This window comes from Nymphaea colorata, chromosome 9 (genome assembly GCF_008831285.2).
Source record: "Nymphaea colorata isolate Beijing-Zhang1983 chromosome 9, ASM883128v2, whole genome shotgun sequence".
Classification (NCBI taxonomy): domain Eukaryota; kingdom Viridiplantae; phylum Streptophyta; class Magnoliopsida; order Nymphaeales; family Nymphaeaceae; genus Nymphaea; species Nymphaea colorata.
Window position 1 is genome coordinate 23,552,121 of NC_045146.1, and position 20,901 is coordinate 23,573,021.

At 41.0% G+C, this 20,901-nt stretch overlaps 3 protein-coding genes across 6 annotated transcripts; 2 read left to right on the forward strand and 1 right to left on the reverse strand.

The window, feature by feature from the left end:
• Window positions 1-2,246, forward strand: LOC116260936 (protein SHI RELATED SEQUENCE 1-like). Of its 2 annotated transcripts, none has more exons than XM_031639476.2 (2): window positions 1-978; window positions 1,709-2,246. In XM_031639476.2, exons 1-2 carry the CDS (start codon window positions 720-722, stop codon window positions 1,993-1,995), a joined length of 546 nt encoding a protein of 181 aa, XP_031495336.1. In that variant the 5' UTR covers window positions 1-719; the 3' UTR covers window positions 1,996-2,246. The 2 variants fall into 2 exon arrangements, with proteins under 2 accessions (XP_031495336.1, XP_031495335.1); XM_031639475.2 differs by having other exon boundaries at window positions 6-978; window positions 1,694-2,246.
• An 8,723-nt stretch (window positions 2,247-10,969) lies between these two features.
• LOC116260696 (transcription termination factor MTERF15, mitochondrial) lies at window positions 10,970-13,292 on the forward strand. Its single transcript, XM_031639132.1, has one exon. The coding sequence runs from the start codon at window positions 10,970-10,972 to the stop codon at window positions 12,587-12,589; it is 1,620 nt and encodes a 539-aa protein (XP_031494992.1). The 3' UTR covers window positions 12,590-13,292.
• Window positions 13,293-17,782: 4,490 nt separating this feature from the next.
• Window positions 17,783-19,577, reverse strand: LOC116260825 (fasciclin-like arabinogalactan protein 7). 3 transcript variants are annotated; one of them, XM_031639340.2, is made up of 2 exons: window positions 19,419-19,577; window positions 17,783-18,730 (listed from the first exon to the last, which is right to left on the reverse strand). In XM_031639340.2, exon 2 carries the CDS (start codon window positions 18,718-18,720, stop codon window positions 17,944-17,946), a length of 777 nt encoding a protein of 258 aa, XP_031495200.1. In that variant the 5' UTR covers window positions 18,721-18,730; window positions 19,419-19,577; the 3' UTR covers window positions 17,783-17,943. The 3 variants fall into 3 exon arrangements, with proteins under 3 accessions (XP_031495200.1, XP_031495199.1, XP_031495198.1); XM_031639339.2 differs by having other exon boundaries at window positions 19,346-19,577; XM_031639338.2 differs by lacking the exon at window positions 19,419-19,577 and adding an exon at window positions 19,119-19,329.
• Between the last annotated feature and the right edge of the window lie 1,324 nt (window positions 19,578-20,901).

Genomic DNA, 20,901 nt, shown 5'->3' on the forward strand with positions numbered 1-20,901 from the left:
AGGAGCGAGCAAAGAGAGAGAAAGCGGGTTTTCCGGCGACAGGACGAATGAGAAAAAGGTGGTGGGGTGACACGTGGAGAGACTAGGCCCCTCGGATCTCCCATGAGAGAACTATCATGAAACGAGATTCAAGATTGGCAAGAGAGAGAAAGAGTGATACGATCTCACTCCGTCTCAATCAGGGAGGGAAAAGGGAGTGGGTGTATGTAAGACAGTGGAAGAGAGAGGGAGTTTTCCTATCTTTGCTTTTTGTGGAGTTCAGAGAGACTTAAATTGGGAGTGCAGAGAATTGCTCTTTAGATGGGCGGCGCTGCAGGACTGCGAAAAATTCCGTGATTTAATGCTCCCCAAAAAACTCCACAGAGAGGAAGAGAGAGAGAGAGAGAGAGAGACCCATCATAGAATTTAGGGTTCTTTTCCAAACTCCCACCTTGCTCAATTCTCCTGGGTTTTTGAGGGTTCTGGTTGTGGGAGTGGTAGGGTTCTTGGTATGAGTAAAAGATAAAGAGATAACAGAGAATAGACGCAGGGAAAAAGAAAGAGAGAGAGAGAGAGGAGAGGAGAGGAAGAGATGAGGAGGAAAGAGTACTACTATGTAGGGAGAGCAGGCCAACCGAAGAGAGAGGGATGGGGAGAGAATTGAGCTCTCCACCAACGCCTTCTGATCCCTCTTGTCCATGGCAGGGAGCTCCTGAGAGGAAAGAAGACAGGTGGGAATCATGGTGAATACTTGTCAGGACTGCGGGAACCAAGCCAAGAAGGACTGCGCCCACATGCGATGCCGGACGTGCTGCAAGAGCCGAGGCTTCCAATGCCAGACCCACGTCAAAAGTACTTGGGTGCCTGCCGCCAAGCGCAGGGAGAGGCAGCAGCAGCTCGCCGCCGCCGCAGCCGCTGCTCAACAGCATCGCCACCACCACCACCATCAGCAGCGCCAACACCAGCAGCTCATCGATAAGCCACGGAGGCTCACACCAGGTACTCCACAAAAGCTCGGATAGAAAAAAAAATAAAGGGAGGAGCCAAAAATCCTGGGTACCTAGCTTGGATCTATTGCGTGATTCTCACGAATTTGATGGCTTCTCTTTTAGTCCCATCCCAACTTTGGGGTTTTCGTCCTTGTCCAGTTGCATAAGATGGCTTCTCCATTCTCTTCTCCTTCTGCTTCTCTCTCTCAGTTTCTTCCCTTCTAATATGGCTTTTTCTTGAGGCCTTCTGACATGGGTTTTCATTCTTTTTCAGGTTTTCTTTTCCTTTTTTTTTTTTTTTTTCTTACACGGGTTTCCATTTCTTCTTGGGGAGGGCCTAGCTCCATAGTTCATAATATTATTCAACTATTCACTCACATTCTAATATTAGTCTTCCAATGCAGCCCTTTTTTTTCCGATTCTTTTTTTTTTCTGCTTCCTTCACCTGGGGTTTCGTTTTTCCTTCGAGTTTTACGAAATGGTCTTGATTATTTTTTTATATTTTGGCCCATGATTGTCAAAATTGTTTGGCTTGCCTCAGCGTATGATATCTGTTCATCGTTTGCACATCCTCTTTCCTTTCCAGTCCCGATCTATAATATCTTTTGGTTTTCTTTTCCTTCTTTTTCTTGTTGAGCATGGATTGATGCCAAAATTGTTGTGGGTTTTAATATCTGGTGGGTGGTGGGTGACTTTCTCTCTCTTTGTACTTTGGTTACATGAAGGGAGTTTGCCTGCAGAGGTGAGCGCTCCTGCTGTGTTCAGGTGCGTGAGAGTGAGTGCAATGGAGGAGGGGGAGGATCAGTTTGCATATCAGACGGCTGTGAGCATCGGCGGCCATGTCTTCAAGGGTATCCTCTATGATCAAGGTCCAGATGCCGATACGCATTACCATCAGATGGGTTCTATAGAGAACATTGTTAACACCACCACTTCTACGACCGCCGTTATTGATCCTTCATCCCTGTACCCACATCCCCTTAATGTTTTCATGGCAGGTACGCAAGACCCTCACCACAGATTCTGAGATGAACCTGTCTTGGAAATTACCTTTCCTTTATCTTGCATCTGCCATATTCCAAACCCTCAAAATCTCTTATTTCAGAACTCTCTCTCTCTCTCTCGCTCTCGGTGAGAATGTACAACATGTGGTTGTTGGCAAGACAAAACTTGTCTGGAGAAGAGGTAGCGAACGCTTGCTTGCAGAGATTGAGTAGTGCAGTCATTCCCATTTCCAACTCTACAAGTTAAAAGATTATCAATATCGTTCTTTCTTTCTTTCTTTCTTCCTTCCATTCTCATCTTACGTCATTTACTGCAAACTGAACTAACGACTACATTCCAACTAGTCTTTTGCGTTTTTTGATGTCTGCGATTCGCTTGAGTGCTTTTTTCCATTTCCATCTTGTTGAGAATTGGAAGAGTTAATTGCATTGGCAGCAGTTGATGCGGGATATCAACTAATCGCAGGCTCTGTTTGCTCTTTTCGGCACCAAGAAAAAATGATGCATTAATCATGATAAGCACAGCCGTTCTGATTCTGATTCTGTTAAACAAGCGAAATAAAGGAATTAGCTCAAATGGGTTGCCTTAAATGGTTCTGGATTTCTAAGCCCCTAATAATAGTACCTTCTTCGTGGAGTATATATCAAATAATAGCAGTCTGCGTTTGTCTGTATGAGAGAGAGAGCATCTGTGTGTGTGTGTGCACGCACACACTTGCGTTCATGCATGCATGTGAACTTCACGTGTTCATATTTAACCTTTATTATATGCATATTTTTCAACAAGTGAAATGTTTTGTCTCAAAATTTTAGGTATTTTCGAAAAGGTTGTTTTATTTAATAATCTATGCACTTTGTGCTTGTGTGTTTGTCAGGTCGTGTATGTTTTGTCGTGTACAGGGAATGCAAGTAATCTCTATTCATGTACGTTCTTCAACATCAAATTCACATATTTCATCACAGAAGCATTGGCATCAATGTGCAGGCTCACATGTCGCGGCCGCTGACAATGCAAGACCCACATGCATGGATTCAAGACCTTATTGCAAAAGAATAAGCGAGCAAAAGAAAAAGAAGAAACATGACGTACATAACTTATATAATCTAAACAAAGAATATTGACAATTGGTGGAAAACCATAGAACATGTATAGTATGCTATCGACATTCACGTACATTTTGCCCACGCCGTCTTCCACTTCTTCCACCATTAAAACATTGCATACTCTCTCTCTTTCCCAAGAAAAAGAGATTTTTCTATAATTCAATATGCCAATTAAACAAAAGCTACAGACTAATGGAACTTACCTAGTCGGGTCCTCTTCTTACCAATAAAAAAGCCTACTCTCTCTCTCTCTCTCTCTAAAAATGCATAATTTGATTTTCCAATTAGAATATGCATACAGACGAACATAGAAATCTGTGTATGATAATATCTAGATTCCGTTTGATGTTTTCCATTTATGAGCTTAATTATATAAACCCGCAAGCGAACCAAAGAAAACCATGCCCGAGGCACGAAAGTGCTCGATTGGCAGAACTTTTACAGATATCAATGATTGATATCCCTCATTAGCATGACTGTCTATCTCGAGGACAATGCCATGGCTTTCGACTCGCTGGTTTCTTGGTTGTCTAACTTACCAGCGGGAGTTTTGTTTTGTTCTTTTTCCTTCAAACCAAATTTTATTCTTGTTCAACAAGCCATCTCAAATTGCACCTCATGATCCTATCTTCTTTTGATGGCGCTATATATTACCTGTTTCGTTCACAGGCAACAGCCGACTGTTAGATTTCCCGGTAGGTGTATAGATCTTATATAGCATCTACATGTCCATATCACAACTCATGTAAATTGCCCCTTCTTCACATACCAGAATTTTATGTGAACATGGTTGCCGGCCTTGTCTTTTCCTCTTATATATCACTAAGTGCATGGTGCCTTTCACTTGATATCGTTGAGCTTTAATTTCTTTTGTGGGAAGGCGAGGCTTACTGAAGGAGCTTCATGAAACTGAAGCATTTATAAAGCTATATGTTACAGCTCTATCTCCCTTAAGGAGAAGACCAACAATGAACAAGAAAGGAAGGAAAAGAAAACAGGAATTCTTGATGGCATTCTTTCAATTGTAAGTTGATGAGTTGATGCAACCCGAAGGAACAGGATCACGGCTTGTGATATGCAGCTTCCATTTTCTCTCGTTTGTCTATACTGACGGTGAAATGAACGCTCGGTTAGCTTATTATTTCTGAAAGGAACTTAAAATGTTCCAACCTTCTTTCCTTAATGGTCTTTTCTTCCTTAATGATATTGCCATGATCCGGAGCACGGGTTATAGCCTGTTCGTGAGAAATGTTTACGAAAGGAAATTACTTTTTGAATTGTTTTGCTCCCGTCGTCAGATCTGAGTTCCCAAAGAGAAGTCCCGCAGAAAGATTTAGATCAAGGCAATGATATTCTTCTGTCATGCACATACTTTGCCACAATGGACGTACGCATCTATTGTATACGGCATGAAACAAGAGAAGATACTATTTATTTATCCGTGGATCGATAGGCAAAAGATATCCGAGATTCTGAAGGTCGATGTGTCATTCTAAACTCGCCACATTATATATTGAAGACGACAGACTATATGCTGGGTGTACAGAATGCACCTAGAGCTGGTATTTAAACAAGCAAACGTGTAGTTTCTGAACTCTATACATGCTCATCATCAGAACAAGCTTTGGTTAATTAAGCAGCCTGTTAAAAGATACATTTGAACTAATGACCCCCCATTAACTTGGTTACATTCACAAATCGTCCCGATCACTCCTTAGTTAAGAGTCTTAAAAGTTCAGAATTCCCTGATCCAATATGAAAACTCACAAATTATGGCAGTGGGGAGTCTTTACTTCGAAAGGTGCTGAGAAAAACTGGCAGTGTCTGGAAACAATGGGACCAGCGTATAGTGGAGAATTTAATCTTCATGATCACAACCAGTGTGAATTAAGTGAATTAATTTTCCGCGCCAAACTTATAAAAAGGTAGCAAATGATATGCATCGATAAGGAAAGAACTTCATAGAAAAGGAAGCTCATTGTCATGAACCAGGAAAAGGAACATGTTCAAAAGATAGCGAAAGTGAGCCGCTTGCATACATAACTTCCATTAATCTAAATCAAAGAATCGCTTATGATGGCAACGTCTCATATTTCTCTTAAAGTTCGGTGGGGGGATGGTGCAATGAATGAATGTGCAGAAGGAATGAAGTCGTTTGTTTGCATGGTTCAGTTTTCTGAGCATGGACCTTGACACCTAATTCTTAATGGCGCCTGAACTGCGTAGCCGTGACTGGTTGCTTTCACTCTTTTATGTCATTCTATGGCTTCTTCTCTCTTGGGATCCCGCTTTATCTTGAAATAACGACTTCACCATCTATTCCTCGTCGCGTCATTTTCCGGAAAAGACGAGACCCTCTTTGCTTCTCTTCTCATTTATCTGCAGGCATGGTCTAACTGATTAAAATATATATCTATCTAGATTCATGGAAGAAGAGCCTGTGATGCATGCGGACGAAGGATTCACGTTGAGGAGATTGTAAATTTGTTTCTTTCGAGATGAATGCGCAGTACGTCGGTGGCTGTATCTGTACTCGAAGAACTTCCTTTCTTTCCTCTTTTCTTTGCCATTGAAGAGAGAATTAATGCAGAGCATTATGAGATGTTCATGGAGCCACTTACGTGAACAGATCCATGGCAGGTTTCTCACAGAGGGCTTAATTCAGTAGACACAAACAGAACACTCTCTCTGTCCCTGCCTCTCTCTTTCTCTCATTGTAGTTTTGCCTTTAATGTGGTGCATGCCAGAGAAAGAAGCGGTGGATGGACGTGGACACGAGATGCCCTGACAGGGAAAAGAACTGAAGAGTTTCAATGCCATTACCCGGTCGACCCACGTTCAGATTGCTATTCCAGTAGCAGCAGGTTTGTCTGCAACTTGCTTCTGCTGGTGCTGTTCAATGGCCTTTCTGGGCCAGAAATACTTTGAGTTCTAGCTACCAAGGAAAGAGACCACAGGGAAGAGGTGGGCGACCCAAGATTGGGAATGCATACATTATTGATCCTCGATATCCGCCGGATAAAGTTTGCATTTTTTATGAGGCTACCGTCAGGTCAGTTTAACTTTACCGACAGTTATTTCCTCAATATTTATCTAGACAACTATTTATCTAGAGTCAGAAGCAAAGTTGATGTTCATTGCCAAGGTTGCATTTGAACATGATGATCGATGAAAGATCCAATATTTTTGGGTTAAGTAAATTTAGTTCGGTACTTATTTATTAAATAAACAATGACAAAACTGGATTCATCCTCGCAATCTGCTAAGTTAGAAAGCTAGAAATCACGCATTCAATTATTGAAACTAAGAACAAATTTATTAGATCCCCAAGAAAAGTTTTAGAAGAAATCATAGCTACACATGTCTTCCCCATAATGACGAGAGATGTACATCTAACTACCGAATGAAGAGAGGGTCTAGGGAGATGATCACCATCTAATTCACTGAGATCATATATACATATACTTTGCTTATGATATACATGCAGTGTTCAAAAACTAAGCGACAAAACAATCTTGTGAAGCCTGATATATGCATTATGCATATCCCAGTACATGTAGAAAGCCAAAAACTTCGCTAGGGAACGTGAGGCTTGTCTTATATGTAGGTTCATTACCAGCCGATATCTTCGAGTCATGTGACATTAGAGATATTGGCGTACTATACTATTCCAATCCTAACGTACGAATTGTATCACAGGTCGTTCCCATGTAACACTGCGACCATACTGCTGTTCGTGTGCGACGTATATAATTGCACAGTTTTTGTGCAAGAGTACGCTTCGGTTTCAGATCTGACTTAGTTGGATTCTGTATTTTATTTTGTTCCAATTGGATTAGATGTCTGATTCTGGAAAATGTGATCTTCTTGAACTAACTAACTTATACATACATGCCAGTGCCAGGGCTCAGTTTGAACTTCGATCGGCCAGGGAACAGATTTAATTTTATTTCGTCGTTTTTAGTTCTGGTTAGGTCCTTCATCCGGCAAGCGATGTTGTTAAGGAATTTAAATCGTCAAATATTATGTTTGTCATTACGTATTTAGAAGAAGAATGTATTCTGAATCAATAAGCAAATTCAGATATTTTGGTCAACAAGATTAAGAATAATTGTACAGTTAAAACTATTTTGGTATTTTCTACAGTTATTCATTAATTGTACCAGCTGATTCAACTAATTTACTGTGGGGAAAGCTGGAGATCTTTTGTCATCAAGATTTAAGAGGGTGCTTGATAACATCAGATTTGAGATCCTCAAGATTTGACGACTGTGGATTTTAATATCACTACCCGCAATGCAAAGAAGTAAAATAAGGGTCATAAACATGGACCTTATATGTCTGATATAAGATCCTTAGTTTGATGAAGTAAGGATTTTAAGCGTGAACCTTTTGCTATATCAATAAAAACATACCATGTCAGATCCACATCAGATGCATGGATTTCAAATTTGAGACTATCAAAGAAATGTTCATTTCTTAATCTAGGAATACACATAAGCGCGCTTAAGGCAAAATCTAACGTATGTTTTTGCATCAACCAACTTAGATCCTAACAAACATAGTTATTACTTCTGATTCAAAAGGGAGTTAGCCCCAGCAAGGCGCTCCCAGGCCGGACCTACTACGCCATCTTACTGTTAGTCTTACAAGTGCATGCCCTCGTCACAATACCATCAGATCTAGAGATGGAGAGATGCCGACGGCCGGCTTTTCACTTTCTCCTCTTTTTTCTTGTAAACTTTTTCACGCACGGCCGTTCATCACGGTGGTGAACAGGATCCAAGGCCGTTGGATTAATTTTCTGTGCTGAGATTCCTTGGACCTGATCCGGCGCGTGAAAAGGCATCTTTTCAAATAATATACATGTGTATAAAGCTTGACAAGATTGAATGAATATAATTCATAGCGCCTTTTATTAGCATCAATTATGATGCTAGATTCCATAGTAATTCGTATTCAGAGGAAGGGTGGTCCTAACATGGTTGATTCCAGCAGGTTGTAAATTTTTTCTGCAACCTATCTATGCGTAGACCATTAGCTTGTGTCTCATGCTACTTTTAATCTGATAAAAAGTGTTTGCTGCGACGCCCTAGTGCGATTCATGATCTCATATAGGTGGGGATGACTGCAATTGGGTCCAATCTGGAGTGGGCATTTTGTTATTTTTTGGCTGTATTGGATCCGATTTTGACCCAACTTCCAATGCACTTAACTGCCTCGGATCTGAATTATTTTGATCCGTAGTTCTAGACGTGTGCCTTGCCATAAATTCCTTCTGAGCATGGGAGACAAAAACTTCCAGAGAATTGAAGTTGGAGGAATTGTGTCAGCAATTTTAGTAATGAGGGTATTGATGCAGTGTGGCAGATTCTTGATCGAAGAGCCAGAAGTTGCAAGGCACAGGTTTGGAATGCAGAACATAAAATGTTCGTCTTCCCAACCTGGTAGCAAGAACTATATTGATCTAATAGCTAGAACAAAGGAAACAAACGCAGAGTTCGGGCGGTGACTGAAACTCTGCATGCAGCTAGTACCATGAAACCAGCTACGGTCTGTATATGTTTTAGCTCCGGCAGAAAACTAGAGCGAGAGAATTCTCTGTTCATATTTTATTGGTCTGATTCGGGTTTTAGATCTTCTTTTTTTTTTTTTGTGAAATTATGCAGGAAAGCAAAAAATGTTCTGCCTATATCTATCGAGGAAACATCATTATACACATAAATTACGCACACGTTTATAAGTAGCACTATGCACCGATCACCTTCAGTATTGAACTGAGACTTCTTTGACATGCGGAGTCAGAAAAATTCGCTGGAATGACACTTGTTTGAAACTATTTGATGGTGAGGTACTTTTATATATATGTATAAGAATAAATATTTAAGATTTTTATTTAAAAATAAAGAACTTTTAACAGATTGGTCTAAACAACTGACCACACCAATCACAATGTGGCCATGCCACTGGGTCTAGGTCCGATCTCTTTGCATAAGAGAGCATACATTGTTTCCCGTAAAGGGTGGGATGACATCGTAAATCCCATGATTGGTGGGATTGTGGCGCATCGGAGGGTGATAGGTGATTAGACTCCATTTTGAAATCCCGTGACATTAATTTTTGGGTATTAGGCGATTAGACTCTATTTTAAAATCTCATGACATTAATTTTGGGGTAATAGGTGATTAAACTCTATTTTAAAATCCCGTGACATTAATTTTCTGTGCTGCAAGTTGAAGCACAGCGAAACTTTCACTTCGAGGCACCGAAAGGGATGTAGGGATTCCTCCTCCTCACCAGGTCATGAATTCAACGAATGGTAGGGTCACCTTTTTACTAATCTGGCATAATAACTATGACATATAACGAAGAGTAGAGTAGCAGCCACTACATAATTGTGTTCACTACATCCCTACATGTTCTTATACGCTATCGTCATGAGCATCTTAGAATAAGTTCTCGTCTATCAAAAGATGATACAATGTGACGTGTGCGTTGATCTCTGCATTGGCATTGCGAGTCTTAGTAATTCCTCAAGCGATGTTAAAGAATGAAGAGGGCTCGAGTACCTTTATACATATTGAAGTAAGTGTGCGACATAGAAATAGAAACATAGGAACGTGATTCGAACTAGGACTTCCTCTCTTTCCTCATTTGACATCATGAAAGTGTGATTTCATAACCGACGAAGAATAGTTATTCGTGACGTGTGATACGGCTCACGTACTTAACACTTTAAAAGATGTACATATCGAAAGCAATAACCAGTAGATTCAAACAACTGATCCATACATGTTATGCCAAGCGTCGACATGTTACGTGTGATAATATATACATACATGAATAACCAGGTATATACTCGTTCCAAGAAAGAAGATCGATTCAACAAAGAAAAATCACTGGCATAACAAGTAATGTATATAGGAAAAGATGTGAACGCATCTATTTCTCACGCATCATGCATTTATGGCAACATTTGGGCACCAACACTGTATGTATTAGCTCTAGTAGTTTCATACATTAACTAAACATTGTTGAAGATGACATTCAACAACTGAGAATATTCTTCATCTATGTTAAGTTTTCGTTTTTTATTTGTTTGACGAGATAGGTCCTTGGAGAGGTGTTGTCGACGAAAAAACGGCTTGCTGCATTTAGCATTTCTACGAAAGAAAGATGGAGTTGCATCACAAAATCTATGGATTGAGCGGTGAGCGTGATATAGTTTCACCGCCTTCATTCTGAAGCATACCATCTCACATCTCTTCCGTGTTATTAGTGGCCTTTTGAATCATAAAAAAAACTCTCAGCTCAAATAAAGCAAGTCACGGGTTTATTATTGTACACAATAATAAGTGTGACACTTGAGTTATAAGGTATATTATGTGATAACTCAAGTTGCAAAGCAGCCCTCAAACCAAACCTATAGACAAAATAAAAAAAAATAGCTTTGACTTTTGAAAATCGTGCCAGGGATGTCAAAAGATCACATTTGAATTGGATATCTACTTTGTGAATATTCTTGTATTCAAATTTAAATTGAAATTTGACAAATAAAAGTCAACCCAAATTTGAATTCAAAATATGATTTATAATTTAAATCTGATTTTACGTTCATATTCCAATTCAAATTTTAAATCAAATTTGACTGGTTTTGAGAGCATTAGATATATATAATATTTGTTTATAAGTAAATTCAAATCTTATCTACTCAAATCTAAATGTGAGCGAATGTCATTTCTTAAATCTGAATTCAATTAAATATCTTAATTAAATATTAAATTATTTTTTCATATATTTTTTTTGGTTCAAATCGGTATTTATTCAATTCTATTCGACTTCCCTTCCCATTAAAAATCTAAAAAAAAAAAAAAAGGTTTTCGTTTTAGAATAATGGGCTCGGAATCGAGAAAATTTCCCCGTGTCCCACGGACCCAGTTGCTTGCTGGCCCCCAAGCAGTGACTGCGAGCGGGTCTGCCTTGATCCAGCAGCGGCAAGTTCGCCAGGGTGCTGGACCGCTTTCCAGCGCCATGCGAGTCGGAGGGGCTCTGCTGCGCACGCTCCAGCACCGCCTCCGGTCATCGTCTTCCTCCTTCCTCCCGCAACTCCCGCCCCCTTCCTTCCTCCCTCTGTTTCGTACTACCGCTACCTCTGCCAGGCGAACTCCTCACGTGCCGGCAGCCCCTGCTTTCCCGGTCGCGGACCTCCTTGTGAGGTCAGGCTTTCCGGCGGAGTTCCTCGCCGATTTCACGGCAAAGAACCCTTATGTCCTATCTCTCGATCCCTCCGGGTGCGAGAAATGCGTGTCGAAACTGTTCTCGTTTGGCTTGTCCCGCGAATCGCTCGCTTCGGTCCTCTTCTCGAATCCTGGGGTTTTGGAACCGCGGCGTTTGGGCAAGATCGAGGCCGTGTTTGCTGTGGTGGAGGACTTCGACAATTCCTCTGCCATCATGCGGAAGGTTTTGGAGTTCTCAGGAAGACTCTCGATGGAACCTTGCGACGTACGCGAGAACATCGGCTTCCTTCGCTCTTGTGGGATCAGCGAGTTCCTGATTCCGCATCTTCTTGAGGAATCGCCATGGTTGGTTTTCCTGGACCGACGGTTGGAGTTGGAGCCAAGCGCGGGGATTATGAGGGACGTGGGAATGCGAAGCGAGACTATAACCAGGATTTTGATCGATTTCCCTCAATTATTCAAATTGGGGGCAAGGCAGATTGCGTCAAGGGTCAATTATTTGAAGGGTATTGGATTTAGAGCTGAGGAAATTGATTCTATTGTTGGCGATTTTCCAGCGATTCTGAAATTTGGGGTGGAGGATCGGTTGAAGCCTCTAATTTCGGAGATGAGGGATTTGGGTTTTGGTTTTCTCGAGATTAAGAAGGCAGCCATCGAAGATCCACGAATTTTCCAGATTGAAGCTGGGGGAGAATTGAGTAGGTGCGTGAATTTGTTGAAAAAATTGAAATGTAGATTGCCAATCAAGGAGAAGATTCTTGACAATGGCGTGCTGAGAGCTAGCGTTGAGGTGAAATTGAGAATTGATTGCCTTTGCCGAAGTGGGCTGAGCCACAGAGATGCGTTCAAGTTGTTGTGGAGAGAGCCTAGGATTATCATTTATGATTTAGAAGATGTACAGAAAAAGATTAATTTTCTGACGGACGAAATTGGGGACCCGATCAGCCTCCTGGTCGAAGTTCCGGAGTATTTGGGTGTTAATCTTGAGAGGCAGATTATTCCTAGATACAAGGTCGTTCAGTGGCTGAGGTCACATGGTGGGCTTGGCATTGAGGTGGGATTGAAAGATCTAGTGAAGTCTAGCAGGCACAAGTTTTACAATTTCTTTGTCAAACCGTATCCGGAATGCGAAAGGATCTTTGGGAAAATGAACAGGGAGGCGGTTCCGAGGAGCAGGCCGGCGGTTGAACTATCCCAATTGCTTAAGCCTCAAAAGTATAAGGAATGTGAGAAGGACTCTGAAAACATAAAGATGTTTATGAAATCTTTGGTTTAGTTCTCTCTGGAAGATTCTTAAGGGAGTTCGATCAGTTTTCTCACAGTAGCACTTCCACCTTCACATCTGTAGGGCCATGAGATGGTAAGATAATTCAAAGGTAAGATGAGATAGTCATGGGGACTTGAGAGCAAGGAAACGAGAAAAGGCAGAAGAAGAAAAAGGAGGAGCGATGTCAATTTGGAGTTATGGTGGTTGGAGCAAATGTAGTTCACTCATTATGATGTTATGTACAGATAAATATAGTTCCTCCTGGATTGAAGCGATGCTCGATCTAGCTTATCATAATGAGCCGGAGAGCAGTTAACCTATGCTTAATGAAGTCAGCCTTAATCAGCGACATCCTTCTAATTTCAAAGTTGACATTCTCGGATTCGTTGACTGATGCCGAACTGCAGACCTGTCTAATGCTTCCAGTTACATATTCTGAACAGCATGTTTCTTAAATTCTCGACGTGGTTGGGTTCATGACCTTTTATCGAAGCAATTTCTGAAGGAACCAAGTAATGGGGGCTTCTAGTGGAGGTCTGTATGGTGGGGAAGGTCAGAAAGAGCGAGCGAGAGAGAGAGAGAGGCCCCTCTTGAAGGCTCGGGGCTTGTATTTTCAGATGTACTGACTGTTACAAGTGATATGGAGACAGCGAACTCATGAAAGTTGTACACTCCTCTGTTCTAATAGTGGATTTCTTGCTTTTCCTTTGCCTGTGGCTGTTTGCTTTTACTTTTGCCGTTCGTGTTCTGCAGCATGATGTCATTTATGCTACTGGGGTAATAGATTGAGTGTTTCCGTTTTTTGCATTTTCAAGACGATTATCTTTTCACCATATGGAGTTTTGTTCTTCCCATCATCCAAGCTTGGAGTGATTAAGCTTTTAAGTAGCCTCAAGGCAAATTCTTTTCCTTGTTGATCTTCTTAGAAAGTTCAATCCCAATCAAGTGAGTGGTATCTGTAGGACCGTGACCACCTTTATTTTAGTTGCTGCGATGGCATTTGTCTTCTCCTACTTATAATTCATGTCCCTATTTCTGCAGAGAATCCAATGAATCTCCATTATTTGTTCTTCCTAAGGTTGATATCATACTTTCATCTTCTCTTTTACAGCATAAAGGATATTCCTGATGGGTTTTGAATTTGACATCCTCAAATAGTACAATGAGACTATGATTTAGGAATTCCAGTGCCTTGCCTTGTTGGTTCTGAATATATATCGTCATCTAAGTGTTTGTTGGCCACTACGGTGTAGATAATTTCTGAGACAGTGGAATCCACATCAGTAACCTTGTCGGAAGTTGAAACTCCGGAAAAAGTATCGGGGAAGTGGAAAACGTGAAAAGGTGGCTATTTTCCGTGGTTGATACTCCTTGGTTCTTGTTTTCATTGTGATGGTAGCAAATGAGGAAGATGGAGTTATCAACCGCACTTCCCTGCCTACCTCCAAACTGTAGTAGACTTGAGACTTTTTCCCGGTTTTGTATTCCCAATTAGGGATAGGTCCACAAATGCTTATCATTGTTAGCGGCATTCTAAACCTTGACTGGTTTTGCAGAGTTTCTCAGTCTTAGCTAGATATGGCATTTGCATCTCTCCATGTTACCAGCTGGTTTAATACATTTCTAGGTTCTCCTTGGTCATGGAAAAATTTTGAATCCATTGGAAATTGATCTCAAATTAAACCAAATGTCTGTCTTTAGCATTGGTATTATATGTTAACCCATAGTAGTAATGTTTAAATTACTGTTTCTTATGTGGTGTTTTGGCTGTGTTTATTTCTTTTATTGTATCTTTGGTAGCTTCTGTATAATATTCTTTTTCTTGGGAACAGAGAAACCACTCACAGTCGGTCGAAAAAGATCACCCAAAAGAGAAAAAGCACTCACAGGGTGAGTGGCCTTGTTATGTTGGTTTAACTTGTGGTACCTACAATGCTTCCCCAACAGTATCAAACACTGTAGGTTGAAAGCCCTTCTCAGACAAGTATCCCCAAACCCTGTCCTAGAAGAATCCACAGATCAGGGGTTAAAAATTCATGAACAAGGTACCTCTTTGACCGTGCCAACTGCTAGGGTTCTATGCATGATTTCCATAATTGCTGAAATAGGTAAAATTTCTGAAGTTGCTCAAACAGGCATTGATCTCTGAACTGTTGGAAGGAAGGAACACTTTCCTGCCCAATCAGTTGGCTTAGATAGAATAACTCCAAATGGCCCAAGGCAGCATTTGATCAATCTTAAATTCCCGCCCGGGTCCTAGAACCTGTTGCGGCGGCGACTGACCAATCCATTTTATTTCAGATCAGTTGGTTTACTCAGAACTGATGTCCAAAATACAAAAAGGAGAGATGCCAAGTATAAAACCTACCAATGAAGTATGGACATATGATCGTCGTATCGCAACAGAAGCCCATTTAAGCATCTCCCTTGTGTTTGGTTTATGTCATACCCCTTGTGTCCCTTTCCAAAGCCTGCTTTTTATTAAACTGGATGTGTCTGTATTGTTATACAAGTAAAAGAATATCATGTATTGCTGCAGGTAAATCCAATGTGTGTTAAATAAGAGATAAACATAACTCAAGATACCTCATGGTTTTACTGGTTTCTTACCCCACGTGGGTGTGGGTTGATGCAGATAGAGAAGAAAAACTGAACGGGCCAATCTCGCTGCTCTCTTTAGTCGAAGACAGCTAAACACACCGGAGGTCAAGTGAGAACGGGCTCTGATGAAGGGCCAAAGATGACCAAGACCCTCACACCATATGCAGCCTATTAAGACTCAAGAATGCTCATGACCAAGCAAATGTCATCACGGGAAAGAGAAATTTTCACGGCTTAAAGTGCAATGCAAATGCAATTGACATTAAGGAATTGAGCATTATATCGCTGAGAGTGGTGAGCATATGATGTCATTTAGAACGGGCACACGAGGGATGCCAATGGAACTTTTTCCTGCTGTGGATCAGATTGTCTGACCCGTATCGGCAACGAACAAGTTTCATCCTTTGATAATAAATCCCTTAGGGCGTATGCCGACGGTGGTGAGGAGTGTCTTAGACAGACGTTTGCTCGTTCAAACATGGCGCAAGTCGTCCCGCGACACTATTCACAATTTTAACAAAAAAAAGTACAATTCCTCCTTGTTTTCTGCCGTGCGACGAAGGACACAAGGTAGAGGTTCGTGCTCCTGGCGTTCAAACCCAAACACGCCTTGGACATCACAGACGCTCTGTCGGTGAGGCGACAATAGGCGCGACAGGTTGACAAAGCGTGGCCATGTGTCTCCCAAGTTGGGAGTAAAATTTCTTCAGCGAAAACAGAAAAAATTAACCAGTGCAACTTGCGTTTTGTGGCAGAGTAAATTTTTAGAAGACAGTAACCAAAAAAAAGTGCAAATATCTTCCATGGTTGGTCGTCTGGTCTTATTGGTTGATCTGCAAAACTTGTTTTTGAACAAAGCTTCAATTTGGTGAAGTTTTCTTTTCGCTGTGTATTTGAAAAGAACGAAATGATGCACCATTTCGCAGAAAAACGTCCGAAATATTGACATGAACAAGCCAACTCAGAGCCACCAATAAAAGCGTCTATGAGCAACCAAGTTGGCTTTGGACTTTCTCCCGCATTGATTGTCACCGACAACTTCGAGCTTTATTTGAATACCATCGATTTGTTATTGTTTAGCAACATAGTAGATTTCATAATTTTTTTTATTTTACAAACTTATAGGAGACTATTCATTTGATATATTTAGCAAATTGATAGTTGTTCATAAGAGAACAACTTATTGATGTCCAACAATATAGCATGCCGCTTTGTCGGTATTCACAATATGTGCAACCTATGAAGCCAAGCTGCATAATTTTGGATACTAATGATCATCAGTGTAAATGGATTTTGGATACTAATGAACATCAGTGTAGATGGTGAACCTATCTACAGGCTCCTGGAAATGGCTTACATCTGAACTATGTGACTTGAACATATCCTTCATAGATTTTATTAAATCGCATCATACTTCGAAGAGTTTCCACCTCTAATGAGTGACAGATTATACTGGGAACGCCAGAAGGGGTGGATGGCATGCCCAGTTTATTTAGATGCTTGCTATCTGTGAATGGAATCAATTAAAATAAACTGCTATCTTGGAAAACAAGATGTTTGAAACATAAGCTTCAATCTGAGGCAAATATCTGTCTAAGTATGACTAGACAGCATCCATAATTTCGGCCTCACGTCACGAAAAACATTATAGACCTGTGGTTTCCTCACATTAACAATGCATAGAACTGTCGGCACGCCTGTGAATGCAGAAATTTTCGTGTCACATGCGCGTGCTTGCATGTTCATGTTCGCACAGTTAAACAACAGTAGACATTTGGCCTCTGAGGCCATAGATTAGGTAATGGGACCAGATAAATGGTCAAAGGTGATCACTTGATTTATATGCATCAAAACACATTGCCATTAATAGGCAAGGGTGCCAATACTTAACCCAGATACAGTCCTCCGGGTTATTCTCCCAAAAATTTAGGAGATGCAATGAAATTGTTTCCTTTAACAGCACTACCTTAGACAGGATATGGAACCATTTCCAGAAACATTGGCATCAATTCTCGTAGAAGTCCCATGAGACATGTCGAATAAATCGGCAGACATATTACAGGAAAAAAGACCAACTTGCCAAAAGCCTTCGCACTTGGAAAAAGAAATCCAACTATGAGCCCATTAAGTTCTTCAACAGCATGTCCAAGAAGAAATATGGTGGTTCTTCTTCTTACGGGTCGGAATCATGCTTCCTCTAAATTAGATGACAAGAAGAAAAAAAAAATCAAAAAACAAAGATAAAAAGACCATCTCAAACAACTTTCTTTGATCAATTATCCCGTATCCTGACCTTGTTATTCCTTATGAATATCATCTAAAGGGATTTCTTAAGCTATTTCCATTATTAGCTTGACTAATGAAAGCATTTGAAGAACCGAAGCAACTGCTCTTTATCTCGAACAAAGAACAGAAGCATTTTTCAGGATCTGCAGAAAGGGGTATTGACAAGGACGACCAAAGAGACGACTACATTTCTGAGACTTTTCTATGTTGTAGCATCTGGCGAAAATGGAACTCTGCCACAGACAGGACATCAATATGATCGAAATTCACATCTCAAATAGTACAAAGCCGCATTCACAACTACCCAAATCTCCATTAACAAAAAAACCATCCAAAGTACTACTTCTTAAATCAAACCAAAAAATCAATTCATATCACGCAGATCCACAACAGATGAGGGTACATGGATAAAAAGAATCGAGTTCACACCATGAGCTCTATGTATAAAGTTAACCAGGCACAGTACGCTTCCTTTCTTACAACAAAGCAGTAATGCCGCTAATCACCAGAAGGGAAGAAAGCAAGACTCCACCGCCCACAAGCCTAGATGTAGGTGCTGCCGAGGGTGAGGTAGTTGCAGGGGATGAATTTGGAGAACCATTTGTAGAAGACACCGACGACGAAGGGGAGATATCTGATACATTAGTGTCTGGAGCTGGAGCAGGCGCGGGCGCTGGAGGAGGGGCGGCGCCAAAGATTGCCTCAGGCAACAGCACTCCACCAACTTGGTATACAGCAACCGGGTAGGTCGACAGAACGGCGCTGCCAATCTTGGTGGTAGTCCAGCCGCTGTAGACGTGAATGGTGCCAGAGTCATCTGTGAAATTCAGAGTAAATGGTCCTCCTGCAAATGTGGCAACAGGGCTAAGTTTGCTCAGGTTACGGAAGTCGGCCAGGCTATAGAATTTGGGCAGTGAATGAAAAAGAAGCAAGTTTTTAAGCTGATCCTGTGTGAGGTTTGAAAGAGAAGGTTTTTTAAGGGAGGAGAATGCATCATCAGTAGGGACAAAGATTGTAACTCCCTGGTGACTGTCATTTGCTTGGTGTTGCAAGGTCTCAATCACTTTGGTGGATTCAAGATAGCTTAGAAACTGGTGGTATGGACCAGTGACAGTGAGCAGGTCTGTAAGGTTCACAGAAAAGGGAGCAGGGGCAGGAGCAGGGGATGGAGAGGGAGGTTTTGTTGCACCATAGGCCGCTGAACCGGTCATTAGAATCATAATGGCAACCTTCAGAAACATAGCGCCCTCCATCCTCAGATCCCTGAGAGGAGACATCACACAAACAAAAAAAAACAAAGAAAGAAACTAGCCTCGTCAGATCCGAACCCAAATCTGAGTCTACACAGCAGAAAAATTTGTGTTCAACAGTTCTAAGCATGTAAAGTGTAGAAAGCAAAAGAAGAAAACTGTTAGAAAGCAAAAGAAGAAAACTGTACCAGTGTATTACTCGTTGAAACCCTAAACTACCAGATCTATTTCTGCATTCAGCCATTCACATATAGAAGCAAGATTCCTCAATAGAAAACTACATCAAGATGGCTTAGTAAAGCTAAGATACCAAAAAAACGAACCAAGATTCTTCCGAACTGGATGTCCTTTCCCACATTCATAAAACGCTGAGTGTTTCTACAAAGGTATGGGGTTCCTACCTCAACAACTTCGTTTTTTTTGCTCCAACGGCATAATGTCGAAGAATACTACCCAATGCTCGAGGGAGAAAATAAAACACAGCAGTGCTGGGGAAATAAACAAAGAACCAAAAACAAATATCTTCCTGAAAATCCCATTCTTCAGCTACAGTGTTACTCCTAAACATTCATGCGAAATGCATTCACCCAAAAAGTCAACACATCCAAGTGACTACAGTGTTACTCACTCTTTGCTCAGAAACTCGGCAGTAGATGAAAAGAGCAAGTTGCAGCAGTAGTTGCAGAGACAAAGAAACGCACCTTAGAGAGAGAGAGAGAGAGAGATGCAGTCGGTCGATTAGGTCAAGGGTAACATGGAAGGGTTTTATTGAAGATTATATAGAAAAGGTAGGCATGTGATTTAAGAGTATGTGATGCGGAAAAGTTCTGGTGCCAGCCGGTGGGGGTCGGTATGAGGGGGACTTTTGCTTGTGCGAATGACTTTCCAACTCCTTTTCTGTCTTTTATTAAGGAGAAACGAGATCAGATCTGGTCGCTTCATGAATATGTTTTCAATTGAACTTGCATCTTTACTGTCAGTTGCATTCATCCGAGCTTCGATCATTTACGTGCAGGCGGTGGAGACCACCTGAAACACATTATTAAGGCTCATAATAGCTGCCATCTATCGTTCCAAGATGGAAAAAGAAACACTACATATCAAACTCCTGTTACACAACCTCTTGCCTAAATTGTAAACCCAGTTTCAATTTTGCAGCAAGTGATTTGCTTGTTTCAAAATGTAAATCATCTCGCACTAATTATTATTAAGCTCCCCACTGTACCTTTCTCGGCCTTTTAGTCTTGATCGAAACAACGCCCCAAAACTGAACCACTACAACAAATAGCCATTTTTGAGTCTCTGAACTCGTTATAGAAGGATTGTATCTGAGTCTGTATCAAAGCAATGGCTCGAGTTGGGGTTAATTTAGACCCACTCAGTTCATGTAAGTGGGTCCCTGAGGATTGGTGTGAAAAGAGCCTTGCATTTGGTGGCAGATAGAAGGCAGTAATTTGAGTTAGCAATTCAGGTAGGCTATCAAAATCGCCCGTGTTCTCCAATTCTTTAGTAATCGCTTTGGAATTACAAGCTGGCCTGTTCCTTCCAACCAACCTGGTAACCCAATTGAAGAAATGATGATGTTCTTGTCCCCTTCCTCAACTTTGTTCCTTTTCTTCTACATTCTTTCTGTTCATTGTCGGTCGCCATTGCCATCCTTGCATTGCCAACTAAGAGATGTGAAATCTTGCGAACACGTGATGCTGAAACTTTATTCAAGGATTTTTTTTTCTGTTTTAATATATATTTCAAGGATGGTGTGCTCCTTTATATTTGGTGAGAGGTAGCTGTTGTGTCGATTTTTAGCCATTTTCTTCTTCCAGATGGGCGTGAATCCACCCACTTCTCTTCAAGGCGTGCAAGCTCTAAATTAATAACACTGGAAAGCTGCAATATATTGGACTCCTAGCTGAAATGCTATAATTTAAAAAATTTTGGTTTTGTGAAAACCAATTTTGTTGAAATTCGGAGTTTTGTAAAACTTGGTTTGGATGTTTAGATGACGAGTGAAAAACTTGGTTTAAAAGCAGTTTTGCTTGAAAAACATGGGGGCAGGCAGCTTTTTCAAGCCGGTTATGGAAACCAAGTTTTGGCAAAACTGGATTTTAACTAAATCAACTTTTAATGTCATTCAACATTCTTAAAATTGAGTTTGGGGACAAACCCAGGTTTTATCTCCGGAAA

What these genes read in the sequence shown, in the direction of transcription:
- LOC116260696 (XM_031639132.1), top strand. Translation starts at nt 10,970, where the DNA reads ATGGGCTCGGAATCGAGAAAATTTCCCCGTGTCCCACGGACCCAGTTG.
- LOC116260936 (XM_031639475.2), top strand. Translation starts at nt 720, where the DNA reads ATGGTGAATACTTGTCAGGACTGCGGGAACCAAGCCAAGAAGGACTGC. An exon ending in GCCACGGAGGCTCACACCAG is followed by an intron (nt 979 to 1,693) that starts GTACTCCACAAA and finishes GGTTACATGAAG; the next exon opens with GGAGTTTGCCTGCAGAGGTG.
- LOC116260825 (XM_031639338.2), bottom strand. Translation starts at nt 19,285, where the DNA reads ATGTTTAGGAGTAACACTGTAGCTGAAGAATGGGATTTTCAGGAAGAT. An exon ending in AAAAAAACGAAGTTGTTGAG is followed by an intron (nt 18,731 to 19,118) that starts GTAGGAACCCCA and finishes GTCTCCTCTCAG; the next exon opens with GGATCTGAGGATGGAGGGCG.